This window comes from Salvelinus namaycush, chromosome 19, assembly GCF_016432855.1.
Source record: "Salvelinus namaycush isolate Seneca chromosome 19, SaNama_1.0, whole genome shotgun sequence".
Taxonomy (NCBI): Eukaryota; Metazoa; Chordata; class Actinopteri; order Salmoniformes; family Salmonidae; genus Salvelinus; species Salvelinus namaycush.
In genome coordinates, this window is record NC_052325.1 from 22,082,081 (window position 1) to 22,096,605 (window position 14,525).

At 40.8% G+C, this 14,525-nt stretch overlaps 1 protein-coding gene across 1 annotated transcript in view; it reads left to right on the top strand.

Annotated features, from left to right (window-relative positions):
- Positions 1 to 14,525, top strand: part of parp14rs3 (poly(ADP-ribose) polymerase family member 14-related sequence 3) — a 31,045-nt gene that overhangs the window by 9,920 nt on the left and 6,600 nt on the right. Inside the window, exons 8-18 of the mRNA XM_039014242.1 lie at positions 2,597 to 2,659; positions 2,750 to 2,926; positions 3,017 to 3,201; positions 3,295 to 3,337; positions 3,465 to 3,569; positions 3,725 to 3,787; positions 3,933 to 4,109; positions 4,331 to 4,503; positions 4,587 to 4,698; positions 4,786 to 4,905; positions 5,014 to 5,076. Of these exons, the coding sequence (XP_038870170.1) occupies positions 2,597 to 2,659; positions 2,750 to 2,926; positions 3,017 to 3,201; positions 3,295 to 3,337; positions 3,465 to 3,569; positions 3,725 to 3,787; positions 3,933 to 4,109; positions 4,331 to 4,503; positions 4,587 to 4,698; positions 4,786 to 4,905; positions 5,014 to 5,076 (1,281 nt within the window). The remainder of the gene's footprint in view (positions 1 to 2,596; positions 2,660 to 2,749; positions 2,927 to 3,016; positions 3,202 to 3,294; positions 3,338 to 3,464; positions 3,570 to 3,724; positions 3,788 to 3,932; positions 4,110 to 4,330; positions 4,504 to 4,586; positions 4,699 to 4,785; positions 4,906 to 5,013; positions 5,077 to 14,525) is intronic.

Genomic DNA, 14,525 nt, shown 5'->3' on the forward strand with positions numbered 1-14,525 from the left:
GTTCGCACATGGGAAGAGTTTCTACATTCACTCTGACAAAAACAGTACACAGTTACAGTCACTCACCCTTCTAGATAACTTTAAAACAGTCTAACCAGGTCTTGTGGCTGGAAGTAGCCTAGGTTAGCTAGCAAACTTCTTTCGCCAATTAGCTTCAGCCGGCCGGTGCACGACTTTGGCAAAGTTGGTTTGACTTTGGATAGCCTATATGTGGGGCTAGTCAATATATTACACAATATAAATGGGAGAATATTTTCATGTTACACACACCTTTTTAGTTTTCTCATTAAATTATTTCAATATTTGTATATTAATTTCTACAAATACTAGTTGGTTTGAGGTTTTTATGTCATTGCAATTTGGACCTATTGAAATTTACAAATATTGTCCAATGTACAGTTGAAGTTGGAAGTTTATATACACTTAGGTTGGAGTCATTAAAACTTGTTTTGCAACCACCACAAATTTCTTGTTAACAAACTATAGTTTTGGCAAGTCGGTTAGGACATCTACTTTGTGCATGACTCAAGTAATTTTTCCAACAATTGTTTACAGACAGATTATTTCACTTATAATTAACTCTATCACAATTCCAGTGGGTCAGAAGTTTACATACACTAAGCTGACTGTGCCTGTAAACAGCTTGGAAAATTCCAGAAAATTATGTGTTGGCTTTAGAATCTTCTGATAAATTATGTCAATTAGCCTAAGTCAATTTGAGGTGTACCTGTGGATGTATTTCAAGGCCTACCTTCAAAATCAGTGCCTCTTTGCTTGACATCATGGGAAAATCAAAAGAAATCAGCCAACACCTCAGAAAAATAATTGTAGACCTCCACAAGTTCATCCTTGGGAGCAATTTCCAAACGCCTGAAGGTACCATGTTCATCTGTACAAACAATAGTACGCAAGTATCAACACCATGGGACCACGCAGCCGTCATACCGCTAAAGAAGGAGACGCGTTCTGTCTCCTGGAGATGAATGTACTTTGGTGCGAAAAGTGCAAATCAATCCCAGAACAACAGCAAAGGACCTTGTGAAGATGATGGAGGAAACAGGTACAAAAGTATCTATATCCACAGTAAAACGAGTCCTATATCAACATAACCTGAAAAGCTGCTCAGCAAGGAAGAAGCCACTGCTCCAAAACCGCCATAAAGGCCAGACTACGGTTTGCAACTACACATGGGGACAAAGATCGTACTTTTTGGAGAAATGTCCTCTGGTCTGATGAAACAAAAATATAACTGTTTGGCCATAATGACCATTGTTATGTTTGGAGGAAAAAGGGGGAGGCTTGCAAGCCGAAGAACACCATCCCAACCATGAAGCACGGTGATGGCAGCATCATGTTGTGGGGGTGCTTTGCTGCAGGAGGGACTGGTGCACTTCACAAAATAGATGGCATCATGAGGTAGGAAAATTATGTGGATATATTGAAGCAACATGTCTCAAGACATCAGTCAGGAAGTTAAAGCTTGGTCGCAAATGGGTCTTCCAAATGGACAATGACCCCAAGCATACTTCCAAAGTTGTAGCAAAATGGCTTAAGGACAACAAGTCAAGGTATTGGAGTGGCCATCACAAAGCCCTGACCTCAATCCCATAGAAAATGTGTGTGCAGAACTGAAAAAGTGTGTGCGAGCAAGGAGGCCTGCAAACATGACTCAGTTACACCAGCTCTGTCAGGAGGAATGGGCCAAAATTCACCCAACTTATTGTGGGAAGCTTGTGGAAGGCTACCTGAAACATTTGACCCAAGTTAAACAATTTAAAGGCAATGCTACCAAATACTAATTGAGTGTATGTAAACTTCTGACCCACTAGGAATGTGATGAAAGAAATAAAAGCTCAAATAAATAATTCTCTCTACTATTATTCTGACATTTCACATTCTTAAAATAAAGTGGTGATCCTAACTGACCTAAGACAGGGAATTTTTACTCGGATTAAATTGCCAGGAATTGTGAAAAACTGAGTTTAAATGTATTTGGCTAAGGTGTATGTAAACTTCCGACTTCAACTGTACATTGTGTAATTTACTGATGGTCCCTAACTAGCCCCGTAGGGATATCCAAAGTTAAACCAATTTGTCCATGGTCAGTGTGCTGTGCATTATGATCAGTCGTGTTCAGCTGCCACTCCGAATTGTTGATTACTTGTGTGCTGTGGGCATGTGGGCAGGATTGAAATAAAACCAATCCAAGGAAAACTGTTACGTACCCTTCATTCCGTGACATAGCCTTTTTGTTCTTAATAACCTCTAGGGCCGGGATGATACCAGTATCGCAATACTCGTTAGGATCGTGGCAAAGAAACAAAACACTAAGCAAATTTAACTTTGTTAGGAAAACAGCCCTGATGTTTCAAACAAACATTATGTTGTCATCCAGAGTCACATGTATTTATTTTCCAAGCTGAAGAACACAACATTTTAAATACAGCAGGTTTTTAAAGGAACAAACTTTGGTCTGCTTCATGTTTTCATTTTTGGCATGGAAAAAATGTCAGAATAAATGTTTCCACAAAGGCTGTTTTCAAACATTTTTTTGATTGTCGCTCTTTAACATATCTCATACTCAATGACTTGACAGGGGTTTCTGGAGCCATCCTGAAAGCGGCTGGGAAATCTGTAGAAGATGAATGCAAAATAATTGGTTGAGTATTATTATATTAAGTCTTTATTTGTCCAGAAATTGAAGTGCATTGAGGTTTGTAGAATTGACTTTGTGTCCCAATTTCCCCAGGTATGCTGAAGGCCGATGGTGTTGTGCTCACATGTGGTGGGAACCTAAACTGTAAAAACATAGCTCAGATGGTTGGGCCCAAGAATTCTGCAGATATCATCACCTCCATAGAGAAGGTCCTACAGCTGTGTGAGAGCCAGAATGCAGCCACAGTGTCCATGCCTACTATTGGCACAGGTGATTCAACTGAAATGTAGTGTAAAACTAAAAGTTATTGGTTTCAAACGATCTATTTATCACTTTGGATGGTGATGTCTTTTGCTTTAGGGCAAGGTGGCATTGAACCCAAAGATTGCATCAAGGCCATTCTAAAAGGACTGGAGAGCCACACGTCACAGATGACCTCATCCAGCATCAAAATCATTTTCATAGTGGCCTTTGAGCAGAAGATCTTTGACTCCTTGAGAAATTACTTTAACAAAAGTAACCTGCGCCCACACAAAATCAAGCAGGTAGATTTAGTTTGACTAAGGCTCAGTTGGACATGTTCTGTGGTTTTGTTTGGTTGATGCGTGTAATAACTTAAGGTTATGGGTTTTATCTAGGCTGCATCCACACCTTCTCAGTCCAGTCTTCCCCCAAATCAAGGTTGGATTTTGATACATCTTTGTTTACATTTTAAATTCATTTCCGTTGTTCTATTTCAACATTTGCGTTGGTTGTCATCATCACAATAATGTTTGCCGCTGAAATGTTGACCTTTTCCGACCCCTAGTTAAGATCCATGGTGTCAGAATTGAATTGAGGAAAGGCAACATTACTCAAGAAACTGTCAGAGGCATTGTGAATAGCACCAACGCTGATATCAGCTTAACAGGAGGTCTGTATATGGAAAAAACAAACATAAAATGGTACATTGTTAGCGCACTACAGAAAATACATTATTAGCTATTCTGTGAATATAACTTTCTCCATTCAGTCTTTTTAAAAATAGATTTTAAGGATATGACCTCATTTTAAACATGTTATTTTCAGGAGTTAGTGCAGCAATTGTCAAAGCAGCTGGGAGCGCAGTTGAACAGGAGTGCAAAACCATTTGTGAGTGTCTCCCATCTCCCATAACAATTCACCTGTGGTGGCTCACAGCCATTCAGTCTGACTCTCACTCTCATTCGCACTCTCTCTCTCTCTTGCTCGCTCTCTCGCCTGCTCGCTCTCTGTGTGTGACATCTGCTTTATCCAGGCCCTCTGAGGGCTGATGCAGCAGGGGTGACCAGTGGCGGGGCCCTTCAGTGTGACTTCATCATCCACATACTGGGGCCCCACTCTGTGGCTGACGCTACACAACGAGTCACCAAGGTCCTGGAGTGCTGTGAGGACAAACAGATCACCACCGTGTCCTTCCCTGCTGTTGGCACTGGTGGGCAATGGTTTATTAGTCATTCAGCGTTGTTACAGGTTCTTAAAAAAAACTGTTGTTATTAAAAACTCTAAATTACCCCATCAAATATTTTTTTTAGGCTACCACCATGCTGCCATTTTTAATTGTCACATTCAAAATCTAGTCATCCATTGGTTCTTGTTGTCCTATTTTTTTCAGCTCCACCTAATGCAGGTAATTTTGTATGATTCCCATTGTAGGTGGTGGTGGCCTTAGCGGCACAGATTCTATTGGTGCCATCCTCCAGGGCATCCAGGATCATCTATCACTGTGCTCCTCTACCATCATTAAACTGATCTACATCGTCATCTATGAGGACAAGATCCTGCAGGAGTTTCAGCTGGGGCTCAACCAGTGGAAGACAAGCCAGATGGTACAGTATGTTGAGGAAATACAAATCTGATGTACTAACCTTTCCTTACCAACTAAATGCAAACATTGTGATTCCAAAACCAGGTTGAAGACAACAGTGACGATGATCTTGAGGATGATCTTTATGGTGATGAAGATGACAGTGATATGTGGAACACCAACTCTGAGGAAGAAGATGACACCAGTGTTCAGACAGGTTCGTACAATTCCAGTCTGTTGCTAAATGTGTTCTACTGCTAAATGCCTGCTACTTACCCTTTTCTCTGTGAATCCCTTCATCCAGGAAACACAATTGAAGCAATAATTGGGCCAGTGAAGGTCAAGGTAGTATGTGGTGACATCACTAAGGAGAAAACGGACGCCATCGTCAGCAGTACAAACACGAGCCTCGATCTGAACTGTGGTACGATCCTCCTCCCCCAATTCCAACTTTCGAATCAGCCAAACGATATTATTGCATCATACAGGTCTTCAGCTGAAGGTTAAACTCATGTCCTATCTCACTCTGCAGGTGTATCAGGAGCCATTCTAAAAGCAGCTGGACAGACAGTCGTGGACGAGTGCAAAGCCTTAGGTATGAGTCTTGATGTACATTAAGGATGTAACGGATTTATCGATATGCATCGGTCCCCGGTTCTATTGTTTAAGATATGAGTGCATCGGTCTGTGGAAACCCAAACCAATCCAAATTCAGGCTGTAAAGCAACAAAATGTGGAAAAAGTCAAGAGGTGTGAATACTTTGAAGGCACTGTACATTTTCAACCTCATACAGAGATAAACCAGGTGACGTCACTTCCTGTTGAGTGAGGGAGTGCTCTGTTTGTTTTGAAAGTCTCTGAAAAAGTGTTATATTGAAAACGTTTAGTTACTAGCTAGCCACCTTTTGAGTTTGGATCCCGCAACGCGGTTGGCATCAGTTGCTGGGATTGCTAATATCTGTCCAGGGATCCTGCCGACCAAGGCTGGGTCTGGGGAGTTGTTTGGCCTAGCAGCTAGGTGGAGCATGTCCACAGGCTTGGAAAACCCAGCACCGGCCCAGATGACAGGTCCAGGCCGATAGTGGTCAAGTTCCTGAGGTTCAAGGACAAGGTAGCTGTTCTGGAAACAAACACTAGGAACAGGATCATCCACATGTATTGATCACATTTTCACTAATACTGTAGAACTTTGTTCTAAAGCTGTATCTGTACCCATGGGATGAAGTTATCACAATATAGTGGCTATATCCAGAAAAGCCCAAGCTCCAAAAGCTGGGCCTAAAATAATGTATAAGAGATCATACAAAATATTTTGCTTTGACTCCTATGTGGATGGTGTTAAACACATTTGTTGATCTGATGTGATTAATAAGATGCGGCACTTGATGAATTTATGAAATTGCTTCTTCCAATTATTCATAAACATGCACCAGTTAAGAAACTGACTGCTAGAACTGTTACGGCTCCATGGATTGTTGAGGAATTGAAAAACTGCATGGTTGAAAGAGATGGGGCAAAAGGAGTGGCTAATAAGTCTGGCTGCACATCTGACTTTATGTGACTAAACTCAACAAAAGAAGAAGAAACTGTATTATGAAGCCAAGATCAATGATATAAAGTATGATTGAAAAAAACTTTGGACTACATTAAATGACTATGGGCAGAAAGACATTTAACGCCATCTTTCATAGACTCAGATGGCTTATTCATCACAAAACCATTTAATGTTGCCAATTATTTTAATGATTATTTAATTGGCAGAGTCGGCAAACTTAGGCAGGAAATGCCAAAAACGAACAGTGAGCCTTCGTATTCATGCATAAAAAAAATAATAATGAAAGAAAAGCATTGTACATTTTAATTTTCTAAAGTTAGTGTGGGAGAGGTGGAAAAATTGTTATCAATCAATAATGACAAACCTCATTGACAACTTCAAATCAAATGTTATTGGTCACATACACATTTTTAGCAGATGTTATTGCTGGTGTAGTGAAATGCTTGTGTTTCTAGCTCCAACAGTGCAGTAGTATCTAACAATTCACAACAATACACACATCTTAAAGTAAAATAATGGATTTAAATTATATATAAATATTAGGACGAGCAATGTTGGAATGGCATTGACTACAATAAAGTAGAATAGAATACAGTATATACATATGATATGAGTAAAGCATATGATATGAGTAAAGCAGTATGTAAAAATTATTTAAGTGACGAGTGTTCCATTATTAAAGTGGCCAGTGATTCCATGTCTATATATATATAGGGCAGCAGGCTCTAAGGTGCAGGGTTGAGTAACCCAGTGGTAGCCGGCTAGTGATGGCCATTTAACAGTCTGATGGCCTTGAGATAGAAGCTGTTTATCAGTTTCTCGGTCCCAGCTTTGATGCACCTGTACTGACCTCACCTTCTGGATGATAGCGGACAGTGGCTCGTGTGGTTGATGTCCTTGATGATCTTTTTGGTCTTCATGTGACATCGGGTGCTGTAGGTGTCCTGGAGGGCAGGCAGTGTGCCCCCGGTGATGCGTTGTGCAGACCACACCACCCCCTGGAGAGCCCTGTGGTTGCGGGTGGTGTAGTTGCCATACCAGGCAGTGATATAGCCCGACAGGATGCTCTCAATTGTGCATCTGTAAAAGTTTGTGAGGGTCTTAGGGGCCAAGCCAAATTTCTTCAGCCACCTGAGGTTGAAGAGTAGCTGTTGCTCCTTCTTCACCACCCTGTCTGTTTGAGTGGACCATTTCAGATTGTCAGTGATGTGTATGGCAAGGAACTTGAAGCTTTCCACCTTCTCCACTGTGGTCCCGTCGATGTGGATAGGTCCGGGCTCCTTTTGCTTTTTCCTGAACTCCACGATCAGCTCCTTTGTTTTGTTGACGTTGAGGGAGAGGTTATTTTCCTGGCATCACTCCGCCAGGGCCCTCACCTCCTTCCTGTAGGCTTTTTTGTCATTGTTGGTAATCAGGCCTACTACTGTTGTGTCATGATTGAGTTGGAGGTGTGCATGGCCATGCAGTCATGGGTGAACAGGGAGTACAGGAGGGGGCTGAGCATGCACCCTTGTGGGGCCCCAGTGTTGAGGATCAGCGAAGTGGAGGTGTTGTTTCCTACCTTCACCACCTGGGGGCAGCCCGTTAGGAAGTCCAGGACCCAGTTGCACAGGGCGGGGTCGAGACCCAGGGTCTCAAACTTAATGATAAGCTTGGAGGGTACTATGGTGTTAAATGCTGAGCTATAGTAAATGAACAGCATTCATACGTACAGTTGAAGTCAGAAGTTTACATACACCTTAGCCAAATACATTTAAACTCAGTTTTTCACAATTCCTGACATTTAATCCTAGTAAAAATTCCCTGTTTTAGGTCAGTTAGGATCACCACTTTATTTTAAGAATGTGAAATGTAAGAATAATAGTAAAGAGAATGCTTTTATTTCTTTCATCAGATTCCCAGTGGGTCAGAAGTTTACATACACTCAATTAGTATTTGGTAGCATTGCCTTTAAATTGTTTAACTTGGGTCAAGCTTCCCACAATAAGTTGGGTGAATTTTGGCCCATTCCTCCTGACAGAGCTGGTGTAACTGGTGTAACAGGTTTGTAGACCTCCTTGCTCGCACACACTTTTTCAGTTCTGCCCATACATTTTCTATAGGTTTGAGATCAGGGCTTTGTGATGGCCACTGCCAACACCTTGACTTTGGTGTCCTTAAGCCATTTTGCCACAACTTTGGAAGTATGCTTGGGGTCATTGTTCATTTGGAAGACCCATTTGCGACCAAGCTTTAACTTCTTGACTGATGTCTTGAGATGTTGCTTCAATATATCCACATATAAAGCCTTCCTCTTTTTCCTCCAAACATAACGATGGTCATTACGGCCAAACAGTTATATTTTTGTTTCATCAGACCAGAGGACATTTCTCCAAAAAGTACGATCTTTGTCCCCATGTGCAGTTGCAAACCGTAGTCTGTTTTTATGGCGGTTTTGAAGCGGTGGCTTCTTCCTTGCTGAGCGGCCTTTCAGGTTATGTCAATATAGGACTCGTTTTACTGTGGATATAGATACTTTTGTACCTGTTTCCTCCATCATCTTCACAAGGTCCTTTGCTATTGTTCTGGGATTGATTTGCACTTTACGCACCAAAGTACGTTCATCTCCAGGAGACAGAACACTTCTTCTTGCTGGTCCCATGGTGTTTATACTTGCGTACTATTGTTTGTACAGATGAACCTGGTACCTTCAGGCGTTTGGAAATTGCTCCCAAGGATGAACCAGACTTGTGGAGGTCTACAGTTTTTTTCTGAGGTCTTGGCTGATTTCTTTTGATTTTCCCATGATGTCAAGCAAAGAGGCACTGAGTTTGAAGATAGGCCTTGAAATACATCCACAGGTACACCTGCAATTGACTCAAATTATGTCAATTAGCCTATCAGAAGCTTCTAAAGCCATGACATCATAATCTGGAATTTTCCAAGCTGTTTAAAGGCAATGTCAACTTAATGTATGTAATCTTCTGACCCACTGGAATTGTGATACATTGAATTATAATAATCTGTCTGTAAACAATTGTTGGAAAAATTACTTGTGTCAAGCACAAAGTAGATGTCCTAACTGACTTGCCAAAACTATAGTTTGTTAACAAGAAATGTGTGGAGTGGTTGAAAAACAAGTTTTAATGACTCCAACCTATGTGTATGTAAACTTCCGACTTCAACTGTAGGTATTCCTCTTGTCCAGATGGGATAAGGCAGCGTGCAGTGCGATGGCGATTGCATCGTCTGTGGAACTATTTGGGCGGTAAGCAAATGAAGTGGGTCTAGGGTGTCAGGTAAGGTAGAGGTGATATGATCCTTAACTAGCCTCTCAAAGCACTTCATGATGACAAAAGTGAGTGCTACGGGATGATGGTCATTTAGTTCAGTTACCTTTGCTTTCCTCGGTACAGGAACAATGGTGGAGATCTTGAAGCAAGTGGGGACAGCAGACTGGGATAAGGAGTGATTGAATATGTCCGTAAACACTCCAGCCAGCTGGTCTGCGCATGTTCTGAGGACGCCGCCTAGGGATGCTGTCTGGGCCTGCAGCCATGCAAGGGTTAACATGCTTAAATGTCTTACTCACGTCAGCAACAGAGAACGAGAGCCCACAATCCAAAGTGGGTGAAGAAGGTGTTAAGCTTGTCCAGGAGCAAGACGTCGGTGTCCGTGACGTGGCTGGTTTTTCCTTTGTAATTCATGATTGTCTGGAGTCCCTGCCACATACATCTCCACTTTGTCTCTGTACTGACGTTTTGCCTGTTTGATTGCCTTACGGAGGGAATATTTACACTGTTTGTATTCAACCATATTCCCAGTCACCTTGCCATGGTTAAAGGCAGTGGTTCATGCTTTCAGTTTTGCGCGTCTTCTGCCATCTATCCACGGTTTCTGGTTTGGGTAGGTTTTAATAGTCACAGTGGGAACAACATCCCCTATACACTTCCTGATGAACTCAATCACCGTGTCTGTCTATACGTCAATGTTATTCTCAGAGGCTACCCGGAACAAAATAATCTTGAAGCATGGATTCCAATTGGTCAGACCAGCTTTGAATAGACCTTAGCATGGGTGCTTCCTGTTTTGAGTTTCTGCCTATAGGAAGGAAGGAGCAAAATGGAGTCATGATCTGAAGGAGAGCTACTGAGGATGGTCACTGACTCCTGTCTGTCATATCGTTAACCTGAGTCTAGAGGAAGTTGTTTGTCCTCATGCCTGGAGGGAAGCCAAAGTCATTCCGTTACCCAAGAGTGGTAAAGTGGCCTTTACTGGTTCTAACAGCAGACCTATCAGCTTGTTGCCAGCTGTTAGGTTCTTATTTTTCAGAGTAAATAACTCGCAGACACTAGAGAAGCTTAACCTAGTTTAATTATTCTCAAAGGGTCGACACAGCTGTATTCAGACAAAAAAAAACATTTCACACAAGCACTGATATTTAACCCTTTCTCCTAGGCTGAGTCCCCTCCTCCTTAACCGAACAGTCAATGCATCTCTGCTGCTAGACAGAACCTTAGTGATATCTGTTCTTCCTCACTTCATCTAACCTGACCTCTACACCAAAGTGCTCACTCCTCCCCAACTCAAGGCTGTCATGGTTATTGATACCAGACTGTGTCTCTTCTCCCAGAGGGTCCCTGATGGCTAACAATAACATATCCTGACATAATGTAAATGTTATACATTACCCTCTCTCCCACAGTGACATTTGTTAGTTTCTAAGATCTCCACCCGTCTCCCCTTATCAATGCCTGCCACATGTAACCGCTTCCCTGCACTCAACACATTCCAAGTTGAGGATAGAGGGCGCTATTTTCACTTTGGGGAAAAATCGTGCCCAATTTAAACGGCCTCGTACTCTATTCTTGCTCGTACAATATGCATATTATTATTACTATTGGATAGAAAACACTCAAGTTTCTAAAACCGTTTGAATTATATCTGTGAGTAAAACAGAACTCATTTTGGAGCAAACTTCCTGTCAGAAAGTGAAAAATCTGAAATCGAGGCTCTGTTCCAGGGCCTCCTTATCAATTTGCTTGAAATTTATGACTATACATGCACTTCATACACCTTCCACTGGATGTCAATAGGCTGTGAGAGGTGAAATGGGGTTTCTAGGTATTTCTATGGTCAAAAGAGAGAGCTTGGAATGACATGACCCCGAATTCCTTTGTTCAGGAAGACGCATAAAGGTCATCAGTATTGGCTTCTGAATATCTAATATCTCCGGCTTTGATTTTATTTGATAAATGTGATAATATCATCGTAAAGTATGTTTTTTCAATATAGTTTTATCCGATTATTGAAATTTTTTCGGGAGTTTAGGCGTGTTGCGTTCTCTGCGTTTGGTGACGATGGACATCTTAGCGCCACTTGGCTAGTTTTGCTTGCAAATTCGAGAGGGAAAAAGGCCATTCTAAAACCAAACAACGATTGTTCTGGACGAAGGACCCCTTGTACAACATTCTGATGGAAGATCATCAAAAGTAGGACCCATTTATGATGTTATTTCATATATCTGTCGAACATGTTTACTATTAGTTTGCGCCCAGATTTTGGGGCGCTCTCTCGCTATAACGTAAGCTGCATGTCGTACTGAAGTTATGTTTAGAATTCTAACACGGCGATTGCATTAAGAACTAGTGTGTCTATCATTTCCTATACAACATGTATTTTTTAGTAAAGTTTATGAATAGTTATTTGGTCAGAATAGGTGAGTGTCAGAAATATATCCGGACATTCTGGGAAAAAGATGATAAGTTTTCACAATGTATAACCACGGATTTCAGCTCTAAATATGCACATTTTCGAACAAACCATATATGTATTGTGTAATATGATGTTATAGGACTGTCATCTGATGAAGTTTATGAAGGTTAGTGAAAAAATTAATATATTTTGCTGGTTTATTCGCCATCGCTAACGTTGCGTTGAATGAATGGGGTTGTGTGGTAGGCTATTGTAGTAAGCTAATATAATGCTATATTGTGTTTTCGCTGTAAAACACTTAAAAAATCGGAAAATATTGGCTGGATTCACAAGATGTTTGTCTTTCATTTGCTGTACACCATGTATTTTTCAGAAATGTTTTATGATGAGTATTTAGGTATTTCACGTTGGTCTCTATAATTACTCTGGCTGCTTCGGTGCTATTTCTGATGGTAGCTGTGATGGTAGCTGCAATGTAAAACTGATTTATACCTCAAATATGCACATTTTTCGAACAAAACATAGATTTATTGTATAACATGTTATAAGACTGTCATCTGATGAAGTTGTTTATTGGTTAGTTTGGTTGGTTCTTGGTTAGTTTGGTTGGTTATGTGCAAGCTACCTGTGCTGTGAAAAATGTCTGTGCTTTTTTGTATTTGGTGGTGAGCTAACATAAATATACGTGGTGTTTTCGCTGTAAAACATTTTAAAAATCGGACATATTGACTGGATTCACAAGATGTTTATCTTTCATTTGCTGTATTGGACTTGTTAATGTGTGAAAGTTAAATATTTCTAAAAAATATTTTTTGAATTTTGCGCTCTGCCTTTTCAGTGCAATGTGGGAGGAGTGGCGCTAGAGGAACCCCTGTCCTAGACAGGCTAAGCTGCATCCACTATATACCTTCCTCCTGTAACCCTTAATTTCTGTTGTAGACCCTCAACCTTAGCACTCCATCAGTGACATGTGTAGTGGAAATTTCAGTACTGAGAGAGACTTGGACAATTATTCAAGCAATCATCTTTATTCAACATCGATTAATTATTGCAATAATGAAACCGTCGAGCGCACACTCTAGGTTGTGTTGCCGAGAGCTTAACTGATAATGAAAAAACATCTTATATAGGCCCTAAATGCTCAGTCAGTCATTTCTACCCTTCCCATAAGCCACCTTGGTCCATCTCCTGGTTATCTGCACAGGATGTTGTTTTACTTCCAACCCGGCTTAGTTTCCCAGATGCAAGAAAAATGAGACAATGAGACATTGTTCTAAACTCTTCCAGGCTATCTCTACCTCGGGTCACACACCACATCTTGTCTATAGAATGCCAGCTTTTAGAATTTTATCACCAAGTCATTGTCAGCTCAAGCTATCCTTAGCAAAACCCATTTCCTTAACCAGATGCCCAGACTAACTGCAGGAAGCTAGAGTGGACACCATAAAAACTCAGCATTAGCAGGCCAGTCTTACGCTTGGTTAAATATATAACCGTTTACTATTAATATCAAACAAGTCAGGTAAGTATGTAATTTTTCCCTGACACATGAATAAGTAACATTTCATATTCTCAGAACCCAACACAGCTCTTAGCAAACTGTTGGAAAAATTGTCTTTGACCAAATACAATGCTATTTCTCTGCAAACAAATTGACTTCCGGCATGCTTATAGAGAAGGGAACTCAACATATACTGCACTGACAAATGACTGATGATTGGTTGAAAGATTGATAATAAGATGGTTGTGGGAACTGTATTGTTGGATTTCAGTGCAGCCTTTGATATTATTGACCATGACCTGTTGTTGAAAAAATGTATGTGTTATGGCTTTTCAACCTCTGCCATACCGTGGATTCAGAGCTATCTATCTAATAGAACTCAGGTGGTTCTCTTTAATGGAAGCCTCTATAATGTCAAACATGTAAAGTGTGGTGTACCGCAGGGCAGCTTTCTAGGCCCTCTACTCTTTTCTATTTTTACCAATGACCTGCCACTGGCATTAAACAAAGCCTGTGTGTCCATGTATGCTGATGATTCAACCATATACGTGTCAGCAACCACAGCTAATGAAGTCACTGAAACTCTTAACAAGGAGTTGCAGTCAGTTTTGAAATGGGTGGGCAATAATAAACTGGTCCTGAACATCTCTTAAACTAAGAGCATTGTTTTTGATACAAATCATTCCCTAAACACTAGACCGCAGCTTAATCTGGTAATGAATGGTATGGCTGTTGAACAAGTTGACTAAATTACTTGTTACCTTAGATTGTAAACTGTCATGGTCAAAACATAGATTCAATGGTTGTACAGATGGGGAGAAGTCTGTCCATAATAAAGAGATGCTCTGCTTTTTTGACAACACACTCCAAAAAGTTGTCTTATCTTAATTATTGTCCAGTCATGTGGTCAAGTGCTGCAAAGAAATACCTAGCTAGTGAAGTTGTAGCTGAACCAGAACAGAGCAGCACGTCTTGCTCTTCATTGCAATCAGAGGGCTAATATAAATACTATGCATGCCAGTCTCTCTTGGCTAAGAGTTGAGGAGAGATTGACTGCAGGACATCTTCCTTTATAAGAAACAATGTGTTGAAAATTACCTCACTAGATGTGCCATCAGCGGTCTTTTCACAGTCCCCAAATCCAGAACAAAATCAAGAAAGCATACAGCATTATACTTTGCCTTAAGGAAAGTATTCAGACACCTTGACTTTCCACATTTTGTTAGGTTACAGCCTAATTATAAAATGTATTCAATCGTTTTTTCCCCTCAATCTACACACAACAGCCCATAAT